Source organism: Natator depressus, chromosome 7 (assembly GCF_965152275.1).
Source record: "Natator depressus isolate rNatDep1 chromosome 7, rNatDep2.hap1, whole genome shotgun sequence".
Taxonomy (NCBI): Eukaryota; Metazoa; Chordata; order Testudines; family Cheloniidae; genus Natator; species Natator depressus.
In genome coordinates, this window is record NC_134240.1 from 105,358,749 (window position 1) to 105,373,375 (window position 14,627).

The window sequence follows — 14,627 nt, forward strand, 5'->3', positions numbered from 1 at the left end:
CCCATAGCTGAGCTCCATAATTTCACTTGCCTTTTAATATTTTTAAATACTTACTGTGGATTTTGTATCCATTCTTCTCCCCTTGCTCATCTTGAGCAACTGAGCTGGGTGCTGGGAAACACCATGGGAGAAGGAACTTTCCTCCTCAAGCTGTGAAGCAACAGTGATGCAGGTCTGCAGCTGCCACACAAATTTAACGGCTAGGGCAGAAGCTCTCTTTAGTAGGTAGAAAAGCCTAGAGGATCTTCATAGAATCAAATCCCTTGGTCTGTCTCTCTGGGCTCTGTACCATACAGGGGATATCCCTGGCCTCCCCAGCCCTCTCCAAATTCTTTCCTTCCCTATGCACAGTGGCACTGTTGCTACAAAGACCTTTTGCACTTTCACAGTGGGGGGAAGGTTTGCCCTTGAATTAGTAAATACAGCCAAACTATTTTCTCATGCAGCATGTTTACTCATGTTTTCTCATGCAGTATGTGGACTGGGCGGGGGAAGGAGGGCTGTTTTATGCCTGAAATGGAAATGGCTTGGCAGAACAGTTGGTGAACTCATTACCTATTTAGTGTTAAGACACTACTCTATGGATCTGGTAAATAAAACCCACTTACATGGACCAGACCATGTGGTGCTCTCTCTGATCAATATGTTATCACTGGAGGAGGGTGGGGGCGAAAGCTGCCCTCAAGGGCCAAAACAAAGATATAATTTCTTGACTGGACAGATGGAGGGACAGTATCTGATCTCATATTACACACTGCCATCTGGAAGACATTAAGCACAAACTGACCCCTCCTTTATATGCGTCATTATTTTTCCTGTCAAAGTGCACTCTATCTGAATTCTAAGACATCCCTTATGGGCACACATACACATGGAAGCAAAAGAAACTATATATAAGTAACCCCAAAAGGTGCTTTGTAATTTGCTTTTACTGCCGCTGAAGTGGAATAGCATTGAGCCATCTGTGTTGCAATGCACTACGTTTTGATCAGAATAATGAGGGATAGGAGGCAGACACTGTGCATATGTGCACTGAAAAAACTTTTCAAAGTAATATCAAAAAGCAACTGTGGAATAATTCTATACAAAATGCTGTAAAAGCAACAGCAGTAAGTGGGTATGTTAGGCTAAATAAACAAGCATATATTATGCATAACAGAGGGTGTGGAAAGGTGAGACACCACTAAATGATAAATGTAACAAACATTTTGCTCCATTGTTTTAAACATCCTCCTTGGTCAAAAAGTGCCTGATTCTGATCTTATTTACACCAGTTTTAAATCCAGAGTAATCCTGTTAACTTTAATGATATTGTTTGTTTATACCAGTGTAAGATTTTTACTCTTGTTAGGAGATCTGCCTTGCTTTTGTTTGTTTGGAATGGGAGCTTAAGAAGTGAGCTCTAGCCACACTGAGCTTGAACCCTCTTCTTCCAGGTGTACAGGTGACATTCAGAGAAGTTATAGCAGATCTATCGCCATGACACTGCAAAGTGCCCAGGCAAGACAAATTCATTGTTAGCAAATAGCAGGGAATGAAAGTTGCCAAGAATAACAGGCAAACAGGTACGAAGAAGATAACTTGGCTTTGATTTCTAAATTCATCTTTGTTCTTATTTTCTCTTCTTATTAATCAATCTCAACAAGAACCAACCTGTGCAGTGATTTTTTAAGAACACTGAGTTTATTAAAGTTCTCTGGTTACAGGTTCACTGTAATTGCTCAGTGTATTACTCACCTGCCTTTTAATGCACTTTGACAAATGGACTGAAGGAATTTCTAGTTTCATTCTAAATACTTCTATCCCCAATTGCTATTTTGTTACCTCCTACAACCATGTGTGGTGAATCACTGCTGATATCCTTGCACCTTCCACAGTGACATTATATGGAGATCAAGTCTAGCCCAATTTAAACTGATCCCTACACACTGTACTCCTCAGCAGAAAATTTGCACAGCTACCCAGCATAGATTGGGGCAATCACAAATAATTATAGCATTAAGCAATAATACTCTTATTAAATAATGTTAACCATGAAAAAGTCTGTGGCAGTAACTTCTGGGAAAAAATGAGAAAAATCAATCTAACATCAAAAAATGGTTTCCCACCCCACCCCTCCACGTCAAAATCTTATTAAACTATTTCACATAGTTAACCTTAAACTTGTTTCAGAGTAGCAGCCGTGTTAGTCTGTATTCGCAAAAAGAAAAGGAGTACTAGTGGCACCTTAGAGATTAACCAATTTATTTGAGCATAAGCTTTCGTGAGCTACAAACTTAGCATTCATCCACCGCTAAAGGGTCCCCCCCAGCCTAAGTGGGGGATCCACAGGACCTGGAAGCCAAGTGATTTCAGAGGACAACTAATAAAATAACAGGAACAGGAGTGCGGACAAAGTGTCAAACAAAGGGAACCTGACGGGGACACCGAGCAGAGAACGCAGGAGAGCGCCCACTGCTCCTCGAAGGCGTCAAGGGAGTCAGTGGACGCCACCCAGAGGAACTCTTCCCGGATGCGTGAATGGACGGAGGATCGGAAATAGGCCCCACAGTCACAGAAGTCTCCATTGGCCAACCTCCTCTCCCTGGTTTTATAGGTGGCCAGTTTAGCCAGGGCCAGGAGGAGGTTGACCAGGAGGTCCCGTGGCTTTGTGGGGCCATGGATAGGGAGTGCGTAGATAAGGAGGTGAGGGGAAAAGTGTAGCCAGAAACGTAACTAAATATTTGTGAGGCGCCAGAATAGGGGCTGCAACTTGGTGCACTTCCAAGTAAACGTGCGCCAGGGTCTCTCTTGTGCCGCAGAAGGGGCAGGTGTCCGGGACAGGGGTACACCAAATACACGCCCGTACTCACGGCCCTGTGAAGGAGCTGCCAACTGATATCCCCGGCGGGCCTCGGGACCAGGCTGGAGTATAGGCTGGCCCACGGGGTTCCTCACCCTCTAAAGGTGGCAGGAGGTCCTGCCACTTTGTGTTGGGGCAGAACGCGAGGTTGAGGACGTGAAGGGTGTGGAGCACGAGCATGTACAGATGTTTCCTTGGCACAGTCTGGAAACGATCCGGCTGCAAGTTGTGCAGCCGGCTCACAGTGAAGGGGCGGGGGCACAGGTTGGGTCCACGGGGCAGGGGCCCAATGAAAAGGTCCGGAGGACCTGAGGTGGAGGGTGGGTGGGGCGTGCCCTCTCGCAGGACCCGGTCGAGGTAGGCCCGAGCCGCAGGCGGTAAAGCAGCCCTCACCTCCTGAAGTATGAGCCAGGGAGTACGAGGTCTGGAGAGCCCCATGTGCCGAGCAAGTGTCAGGAGATCCAGCCAGTCTCCCCGGTTGTAGTCCAGGAGGTCTCCAACTCTGGTGACTTCTGCCAGGACCAACTTCTGGCGCACCGAGCGGGACTCCGCCACCTGCACACGGAGCTGGGGATTGTGTAGCAGGGGCTCTGCGAGGAGATCTGCCCCCTCGGTGGCCACCACTGACCTGGTCCCCGAGAACCGTTTCCAGGTCCGGAGGAGGTTCTGGTAGAAGACCGGCAGCCCGGAGAGGAAGACAGACATACCTCTGACTCGTGGGAGCTCATGAGGTTTGAAAGAAGCTAATAATGAAGATACCACAGGAGATTGCTCTTCCTGAATGCTTTCTAAAATAACAGCTAGTTGGCACTGTAGATCTGTCTGATTGTCTCTGTAGGAGCACAAACTAAACATCCACCCAAAGGCAGCACAATTTAGATTGTGTTCAAAAGACCATTTGTAGATGCTGCTGAAACTGCTGGGGTAACCCTTTCTTATTCCTCTGCTGTCAGAAAGAAGTGCATAGCTTCAACTCATTAACAGTTCATTCTCTTTCTAACAGGCTCATCATTACGGCAGAAATTCAGAATCATAATGATGAGGACGCCCCCATTGGTGTAAACAGTAACCAATTACATTTATAAAAGAGCTATCAATGAAATCTGCATATTAATTAAAACCTTGCAGTGACAGCAGGAAGAAATCACTAACTTCTCATCCTTATCTCCCCAAAAACATATGCTAATTACCCTCAAGTTGTTAGGAAGCGTTTTGTTTAACCTGAACAAGAAGTCTACTGGCACCTTAAAGACTACAGACTAACATGGCTACCCCTCTGATGCTTTGTTTAACCTGCCTCTTTTCAACCTCAGTTCTCCCTATTGTGAACTGAAGTAATATAATATTTGAAATAGCAGCGGGGGGAAAATAGGTTAAATTTTCAAAAGTGCCTAAGTGATTTAGGAGCCTAGCCCCTGGTCTACACTAAAGGCAAGGCAGCTTATGTTGACCTAACTATGTAAGTGTTTACACTAAAATTTCACTCCTGACGACGTTTAACACCCACTACATTGACTTAACTCCACCTCCACAAGGTGTAGAGCCAAGATCGATGTAGTTACGTCAATGCAGTGTCAGTGCAGACACTGCATGGCTTACATTGACTGTTGCTGCCTTTCAGAAGCTGTCCCACAATGCCCCACACTGAAAGGTCAATCAGTGCAAGCACTCCTGGTGAGGAGGCGCACTGCCAACACAAGGAGCAAATCAAGAACACGCACAAGCGATGAAATTACTGCAGCGGCTGTATGCCGACATAAGTCAGGTCGACTTAATTTTGTAGTGTAGGCATGCTCTTCGTCCCATTTTCAAAATTATTAGGCAGTTAGAAGCCTAAAACTCATTGGCTGTAGATTCCTTAGGGCCTAAGTCACTTTTGAAAATGACTAAGATGTTTAAGAAAATTTAACCCTAAAACTACATCTACTGTTGCAAGTTTAAAACATGAACTGCTATTCCTCAGACCTTCCTTCCTTGAAAATCCAACTGCAAACAATATTGGTAAGAGCAACAGTAATCTGCTCACATCACTAAAAAAGCAGCGTATAATAAAAACGGGAATTTCCAATCCACTCCAAATAACTAACTTTGTTAATATCAGCTTCATTCCAGCAAAGAATCTGGCAAATTTAAATATTAGGAGAAAAGGTCTAAACATGAAGGGCCAACTCACCTTGTGCTGAGAAAAAGGTGTAAGTTAATAAAGGTATAAATTGCATTTGCCTGTGCCACCAGCCTCTGCTGTGCCCCAGGGGGATTTACTCCCCCGAGGATGGGATATGCCACCTTTCCTTGCAGATTCTGTCTGAGGGGGCAGCTTGAAATTCTGGCATAGATTCTACAGGAGCTTCAGTGACAGGCTGCCAAGAAGAGGCACTGAAACAGCATATCATTTGGCCGCACTAGACACACCCCATCCCAAAACCAGTGCCACTTATTTCTTACTTAGTGCCCTCCATGACACAAGGAAGTTTACAGTTGCTTTCCATCCCCATGACTGTAATGAGTCCCCTACTGTACCTTGCTGCAGTCAGCTCAGCGGCACCCAGAGGAGCAGCATTTTCACAAGGCAGAGAATCAGCTAACAGTTGTTTGGAAGAATCAGTGGAAGAAGCCAATTTTATGGCATCACCTGGCACAAGAGAACTGTATAAAAAAGAAGAGAGATGGAAAAATGACAGTTAGAGGTCTTTGTAGAATTACAATTGCTTTTAATCCCTACATCTGGAGACATTGTTTAGCATAGGTAGTCTATAGCAACCTTACGTATATGTTTCCATGTGCATTACCTAATGCAGGGAAAGAGCTTTTTTTAAAAATCACCTATGTGCATGGCTCAACCGTCTAGTCTTTGGGTGTGCACATGCCTGTTTGAAGTCAACAGGACTTTGGCCTACATAAAGACTGCCTCACTGTATAATAGTGAGGCAATGCCAGTTTTGCTTACAATGTTAAGAATGCATGGGAAAATAAACTGGTGTTTGACACTAGAAATGGCAAGACTTCCTTATGCTGAGATTCATAAGAATTTTTTTCAAACTAGCAAGGCAGAGCTGCACAAGCAAGGGTGAGGAGGGGTTGGGGTGTAGTGGCAGCACTAGGAGAAACTGAATCAGCCAGAATTCCTCCTGGAGCTCCCAGGGAGTGAACACTGTAGCAGCAGCTCCAGCCATCCTTGCAATGGGTACAAAGCCCACTCTCTCCCCACACTGCTACCAATTCCATTAGCTGCTGGAGCAGGGGTGGGTGAACTACAGCACGTGGGCTGGATCCAGCCCGTCAGGGCTTTGGATTCGGCCTGCAGGATTGCCACCACCGTGGCACCGTGGGCCCTGCGCCGCTCCCAGAAGTGACCAACACCACATCCCTGCGGCCCCTGGGGGTGAGGGGGAGCAGAGGGCTCCGTGCGCTGCCCTCGCCTGCAGGCACAGCACCCACAGCTCCCATTGGCTGGGAATGGGGAATCGCAGCCAATGGGAGCTTCAGGGGAGGTACCTGCAGGTGAGAGCAGTGCACGGAGCCCTCTGCTCCCCCTCTCCTCCAGGGGTCACAGGGATGTGGTGACGGCCGCTCCCAGGAGCGGTGCGGTGTGGGGCCAGGGAGCCTGTCTTAGCCCCGCTTCCACCCCGGAGCCACTCCAGGTAAGTGGCGCCGGGCCGGAATCCGCACCCTGAACTCCTCCTGCATCCCAGCCGCCTGCCCTGAGCCTCCACCCTTCCTGCACCCAAATCCCCTGCCACACCCCTCCTGCACCCCAACCCCGTCACGAGCCCCAACGCACCCTGCCCTGAGCCCCCTCCTGCACTCTGCACCCCCTCCTACACCCCAACCCCCTGCTCTGCATTCATTGCCCTGCATGCAATTCTCCACCCAGATGTGGCCCTCGGACCAAAAAGTTTTCCCACCCCTGTGCTGGAGGGAGATCAACTCTGGTCACTTCACACTTTGTTTTCTGGTCACCTCAGGACTGTGCCTGGCTGCCACAAAGCGGCACAGAACATGGAGGGCTCCTTCTGCCATTGTCCCACATCCTCTTGCATATCACAGAATCATACAACTGTAAGGCTGGAAGGTACCTCTAGAGGTCATCTAGTCGCACTGAGGCAGAACCAAGTATACCTACATATACTGAGTATATCCATGCACAGCAGGACACAATCTGGATCTAAAATCTTGTTGACACTTTCTGGTGTGTAAGTGCTGAGTGGATGGATCAAAGTAATGTTATATACCAAACACATTATCAAATCCATAAGGAAAGAGTCTTCTCTGAGGAAGCTATTTCTGGGAAGTCACCAGAGTCACTGTACCGCCACAAACCACAAGAGAGCAACGCCCTTGGAATTTATTGTGGAGTCCTTTTGCCAAATTTGCCCAGATCCTCTAAAGGTATTTAGGCACCTAACTTCCATTGATATCAATGGGAGTTAGGATAAATATAATTGAGGATCTGGGCCATAAAGACCAAAACCTTGGAGATGCCAAGTAACTCCAACACCCATTGAAGTCAATGGGAATTTCAGATGTTCAGTAATACTTACAATTTGGCCCTAAACTGAGGCCTCCAGTTACACATTTGGGCACTGAGAATTGGTTCCTGAACAAGAGTACCTAAGGTCTACACTACAGACCTTACAGTGACACAGCTGTACCGCAGCAGCTGCACCACTGTAAGGTGTCCATGTAGCTGCTCTGTGCCAACAGGAGAGAGCTCTCCTATGGGCATAATTAAACCACCCCCAACGAGCAGCGATAATTATGTCAGCGTGAGAGCATTTCCTGCCAACACAGTGCTGTCCCCACTGGCGCTTTTGCCAGTGAAACTTACGTTGGCCATGGGGGTGTTTCTTTCACGCCTCCCACCCCCTGACTGACAGAAGTTTTTCCGACAAAAGTGCAAGTACAGACATAGCCTAAGTTTTAAGTTGGGCTCCCTATTCCTGACCCAGTTCTGCTCTCTGAAACATGTCCATATTACTCCCATTGATATCAAGTGAATAGAAGCTGTGTGCATGCTGATTCGGCCAGAATCTGATGCTAGGAAAAGGGTATGAACCTACATGTAATAGCTGGAAGATGACCATGTGGGTCGATATAATTCCAAATGCTCATATTTCACACCAAAAAACAAACTTGACAAATGTTTTACCACTAGACTGTTCCTTCCTTAGATAAGCTGAGATCTAGCTTCTAAACGAGATACTGTACAGTAGTACAGTTTAGTTTAAAAGGACACAACAAGGAGTTAAATTGCACTGTAATGATGCAATATTATATTGGCAATATCCAAAAGTTACTATCTGAACATATCATTATTTTCATCTATTTTTAACCAAAATGTAAAGTAACATACTCATATGAGAAAAATAATTCATAAAACTTTTTTTTTTAAAGTCCTTACAATTGCATCCCTTACTGAGCTAGTGTTTTCTTCTACTTTTCATTTCCTATAGTACTTATGGTCACATTCTGAAACCATTCATGCTGTGTAAACAGAGAACCCACAATAACTTCAGTGGAGTGTTCCTCAATTTACACCGATGCCAAGGAGAACAGAACTGACCCACTGTGCTGAACTAAATTTCAAAATGACAACCTACCACATTTGCCTGTTTTTGAAAGGTGTAATATTACTTTTATGCAACTATTGGTAGAAAGCTAGATGAACAAAAGTCCTCATTATCCCAGGTTAACATCACCTCAGGGATCAGCTCTTGGAAGGAAATGTTTTGCCAAGATGTTGTAGATTACAAAGTTTTCTAGTTTGGTTGATAGAGTGTCTTTGCCTTTATTGAAAAAGGAGGTATATCTTTTTATTAATAAAATGGAGCTTGACCTTGAGTGTCATCTCTGCAGCTGGTCATAGGCTATTTTTTAAATCTGTGATTTACAATTTTTTAAAAACTGAGCCCCATCTAGAAAAGTGAAACCAGCTGCACCTCTGCTACAAGCCTGCTAAGTGCTGGGCTATTAAAGCACTAAACATCTTAATTTACATCTTTATGTCCCTCAGTTTGTTCTAGAGGTCCCACCCTTAAACATGCTTTGGAAAATGCGGGTGCAGAGCTTCTTAATATGATGATACTTCCTCTCCTTTCTTACATACTTTGATGTTCCATAGTATAGTTAACATTGTTGACATTTAAACTATCATCATTGGTATCCATGTTAGCACCTATTGAAGTGAATGTCATCAGACCTCAGAACCACTATTTTAGGCTCTTTGGAAACTCAGGCCGATGTGTCTTCATTCGTTATACTTGCCTTACATTTTAAATGTTTGCTTTGGCAATGGTAACAGGGCTTTGTTTATTTTTTAAATGAAAGCTGAACCTCTGGAGAACAACTGGGAGGTCTGTGTGTGGTCCCCCATCCAACCTCACCACCTCATCTTTTGCACAATCCCAAGGTGGAGCATCTTCCCTTTTGGGAAACACTCCCTTCAAAGTGACTTTAAGTATTCACGAAGTGTGCAAGTTTAACTAATTAGCTCACCATTGTACACTGCTTTGTGGTATAAAAAGCTATGTAAGTGTTGAGTATTATTATAATTATTGACAACACAGTCACGAATAGTCTTCTGTAGATACACAGAAAAGTACAGCACAGGTCATGGCTCTGAAAACTTCCCAACCTTGCCATGCTGATGTACCTTCATCTGCCATAACCTGGAAGGACCAACTGTAGAGGTAAGAAGCAGATTACATTTCCATTCCCATTCAGTCATTTGCCTCTCTTTGATTCTGACAACAACCGACACCTATCCCCCTCGCAACAGGAGACCAAGAGTTTGTCTACAGTGGCACTTTACAGCGCTGCAACTTTCTCCCTCAGGGGGTGTGAAAAAAATACCCCCGAGTGCTGCAAGTTTCAAGTTGGAAGCTGCGCTGGGAGCTATTCCCCTCGTGGAGGTGGGGTTTTTTAGAGAGAGCTCTCTCCCAGCGCTGTGCCGCAACTACACAAGCCACATTAAAGGGCTGTCATGGCAGCGCTTTAACATTGTCGGTGAAGACGTGCCCCAAATCTTTTCACACAGGTCACAAACTGTACAACTTGAAACCCATTTTGAAACAGAAAAGATGGTAGTGAAGCAGTTTATTACTAAAGCCACTCTACTAGACACCGGCCTAATAATAAAGGGAACTCAAAAAAGTGTTCCATCTAGTTCCACAACAGAAATTATTTTAAATCAGAGCTATATTAGCCTAATACACGCCTTTCAGATTACCACCACCACAAGTCCCCCACAGTACTAAGAAGTTTTTCAGGACAACTTTATCTCAGCATAAACTCTGCATAGGGTGATCAGTAAGGCCTCTTTTCATTCCACTGACTGAGTTCTGGGTCGAGTGGAATCTATTAAAGAGATCTACTAAAAATTACTTCCAAATTCTCCTTATGGCTAGCATGACTGAAATATTTTTCAAAGGAAAAATACTTCACAGTTTAACAACCAGCTGCTTAATAACAGCTGCAACTAGCACACTATAAATTCAGTCAAAAGACCAAAGGACTCAGTTTGCAATCAGTATGTCACCCGGCTAAGCCTTCTATCAACAAGTGTCCTTGGTCTCTCATGTTTCACAGTTTTAATCTTAAGGTATCTGCTTGGCCTTGAGGAGATGCATTTTCAAATCATTGCTAGGGAGGCACATACATAAAGTCACTAATGAGTCTCTCAGATGAAGTTTGCCCCAATTTCCTGATGTGCATTAAACATAAATGAATAGTGAATAACGGCATGCATAAGTGATATTTCTTCTATTTGAGAGACTAAAGTCCTGCTTTAATTAAAAAAAAAAAGCAGCTGATTTTGACACAGGTAAAATTTTGTTTTTTTAAATAGGTAAAAGCAAGGCTTAAGTGGTTTGCTGACACGTGACAATGAGTGCTAGCAGGGATGAGCTGACTCATCAGGGATGATTATAGCTTTGCTTACAAAATTAGGGCTAAATATTGTCTTGAATCCATGTACAGGTCTCCCATTATTATCCACAGTATCTGTATCCTGAACCAGGGGTGCCCAACCTATGGCCCATGGGCTGCACGTGGCCCACCAGAGCATTTCATAAGGTCTGCTTCAAGAAAATACACTAATGGATGATTCATAAGCATTTTGTCATCATGTTTACATCATTTTAGTTTATATAAGTGTGTAAATAGACAATACTGTACCTAGAAACAACCTATCTAAATACATATGAAACAAGCTGAACTTAAAATATGTCAACACAGGTGACTTTAAATCCTATTAAAATATATAGAATCTGTTTGGCCCACACTAGGCTGTGCTTTGTTTTATGCGGCCCTCCTGTGTAATAAGGTTGGGCATCAATGCCCTAAACGACAATTTTACACTAAGGGTTTTGAAAATCTTGAAGTCAGGAGGTTATGGGGAGGAGGGAAGAGAATCCTCCAGGCTGATCAATACTTTCCCCTTTATTCCTTCCCCTTCATGTTCTTTCAGTTCAGGAGGGTTGGCAACGGTGCCCTTTGCAGCCTGTCAATAACAGGCTCAGGTTTTCTCTGATAAAACCAGTAAGTGTCCAAGTCCAGCTATCCTCCAGTTATCTGCATAACCCATTGCTGCCCTTAATATCATGCAGCCCTTTGTAACTGCCTGTTTTTCACATATGGTAGATCCAGCCCTGCTTGAAGTGATTAGGGAAAATACTGGAGAGTAACACAACATACATATAAAGGGAGGACTGAGCAGTGTTTGTGTTGTTGGCCCAGCATATTTTTAGAGAAGAGGCATAGGAGGAGAATGTTGTCTAGTGGTTAGAACAGGGGCTGGGATACAAGACTCCCTGAGTTAATAGTAATACCATATATTTGAACCAGGACTGATATTAGGCCAAACAGTGTCTCTGAGCCCCAGCTTACCTGTGTACAAAATATGTGCAACAGTACTCACCAATGCACAAGGCTGTTATGAGGGTTAATTATATAATTTATGTAAGTGTCTTGTTAGTATACCACATATTAGCAACATTTTATAATGGGAAGAGGTCCAGTAGCCCATCTAAGTTAGTCCGACTTCTTGCCTAGATTGCTTAATGTTCCTTCTGTTTCAATAAGTGCTTGGCTCACTCCTTCTAGGATAGGTGCAGAGTTTTAGCTTCTCTTGCTTTCTTTGGACGTTTACTCCATAAATTAGTTTCCCTTGATGATATCAAATTGAACTGAGGGCAGAACAGTGAGATAAGCTGCTGTAATTACTCTGCGCACTCCCAAATACTTTTATTCTTTAAAAAAAAGGAAAATTACACTTTATGATCTCTGAGATTCCTATAAAGATTATTCAACAGGCTTAGGAGGGAACAGGCCATTCTGTGCTGATGTCAGAAGGAGACAGTCAGAACCGGCTCTAGGCACCAGCAAAGCAAGCACATGCTTGGGGCGCCACATTTCCAGGGGCGGCATTCCGGCCAGCCTTTTTTTTCAGGGCAGTTGCGCTCTTGGAGCTGTGCCACTTAGACGGGGTGAGGGCGCCGCGTCCCCGGCCACAGCGGGAAGGGGAAGCCCCAGCCCCGGGATGCTGAGCTGCCAGGGCCCAGCCGCCACCTGGGGACGAGAGGGCGAGTCCTGCCGGGGAGCCGGGGCTGCGCTGCCTTGTGCCACCCAGGGGGCTTTACCCCCTCCCGGTGCTGGGAGAAGGTGACATCACTCCCTCCGCTTCCAGCGCCGCCTGCGAGCCCCAGCCCCACCTGAGCGTGGGGCGGCAAATTTTTTGCTTGGGGCAGCAAAAACCTTAGAGCCAGCCCTGGAGACAAAAAGAAAAGGAGTACTTGTGGCACCTTAGAGTATCTCACTCTGATAAACAAATCAAAAGTGCTGACTCAACAGCTGTGAAGGACAAATAACATTCTCCTTCCTCTATAATACCTCCTTCAAGGACACTTAGGAGAAGTCTCTTAAGTGTTACAGCAGAAGGACAACAACTACTCAGGGTAGTTCTCCTTAGTGTACTGAGTCAGGTTTTTGTAACAAATGCGGAAGTTTAGAGCACAGCTTATATTTCCTAATTAACTAAAATGAAGCCAGTATAACTTTTAATTATCCAAAGTTTTAACAAATACGCTGTCATTCAGAATAGCTAACAAATATTTACTGGTGCTTCAAATGTAACAGAAAAATCTCCCATCAGCTCCTGCATGTATTTCCCTTCACACAGGACTGGTAGTGCCTAAAAGCCTCAACCAGTTTGGGTCCCATTATGCTAGGTGCTGTAAAAACAGACAAGACATAACAGATGAATGGGACTAATAAGAGGTCAGGGTGAGGCAGGGCAGATGGAGGTGTTGGAATTATTAATAATGTTTGAAAATATTAATATTAATATGGGAAAGTACCTAACACCAATTTAGCCATTTTTAAAATTACATTCAAAGGCCAAAAGGTACTTTATGCAGTTGCGCTAAACATGCCCCCAAAGCCTAAATAATAAGCAATTTACTACATTCAAGTAGTATTCGATTTATAAGCATTCGATTAAGACACTTACAAACAGGCTAAACCCAGGGATGCTTAGACCCATGTTGGCTGGCTCCAACATGGTCAGGCAGGTATTTGCAATGAACCCTTTAAGTGTTTACTTTTTTATGCGCTTTAATAAACAAGTGATGTCATTGCCAATTACTGACTTTAGCTAAAAACCAATTTGCTTATTCACCCTTATTTCCAATTTGCTTATTCACCCTTATTTCTTAATTCAGATAAAATTTACAACCTCCTTTCTTCCAAGGCCTTTCCTCCCCCTTCTTACTGTCCAACAGTTTTCCCATTTCACTTGGGTTAACACAGGCTTTAACACTGGTGTGTGGGTTGGGGAAGAGCTGTGCTGGCTTTTTTTAAGACAAATTTTCTCTCTTTGATTTAACCATCTGCAGTCATCTCTCTCGGTCAGAGGCCCTCTTTTTAGAAACTTCCCCTTATCTCATTAGTTATTCTTTAAGCCAAACATTCACCACACTTTTTTCCTTTTGGCTTTATCAAACTCATTATTTTTTAAGACCTTCCTTCTACAGTACTTGCTAGTCCAAGCTTTTCTTTACAACACAAATAAATTTCCTTAACCAAACTTAAGTTAACTAATTCTTTAATTTTATTCTTATCCTATACGGGTAACAAATATAATATGTTGCTCCGACAAATATAACAATATCCTGGACAAATCTTATTGAGTTCAATACCTTGGGGTCCATTGTATTAAATATCCAATTGTTTATGAGTTATTGTGAGATTGTGTGTATCTTCTTTAGGAGAAGGGGGTATGCTAATATGATTCCTCCAGTTATCAGCCCTTTGAAGCCACCCCCTGGAGAGTTTCAGTTATACTAGTTCAAACTGAATTCTCCAGGGACTAACAAAGAAAAGGTTTTTGGATAAATAGCCTGGTTTTAAACAGGCTCAGGGGTTTTATTCCGATCCAGAAAATGCACTCCTTAGGGAAGGGTTGGAAGGACAGACACTGACCAGAGCCCATGTGGAGATGGGTGTGGGAGAGAAATCTCTGGTATACTTAGTAGAACACATATAGGTTCTTTCATGGTTTTTAATATATTTTTTTCTGTCGCATTTTTATCTTAAGGATAAAATATGCTTGCTTGGAAGAACTGTGTGATAACAGCGCTGTAGCAATTACACTATGTCAGGTCTCCGAGGAGAGGAGAGAAGCGAAGCAGGCCTGCTTAGGCAGACTGTCTTTTGCTGGGAATAATACAGTGAAGAATTCTGGGAACTGTGCAGCCTGGAAATATCCCAGTCAGAAGGGACAGAGATG

At 44.1% G+C, this 14,627-nt stretch overlaps 1 protein-coding gene across 9 annotated transcripts in view; it reads right to left on the minus strand.

The window, feature by feature from the left end:
• Positions 1-14,627, minus strand: part of TACC2 (transforming acidic coiled-coil containing protein 2) — a 144,501-nt gene that overhangs the window by 109,822 nt on the left and 20,052 nt on the right. For all 9 annotated transcript variants that reach the window (XM_074959219.1, XM_074959223.1, XM_074959221.1 and 6 more), the window contains exon 3: positions 5,363-5,488. In XM_074959219.1, coding sequence (XP_074815320.1) covers positions 5,363-5,488 — 126 coding nt within the window. The remainder of the gene's footprint in view (positions 1-5,362; positions 5,489-14,627) is intronic.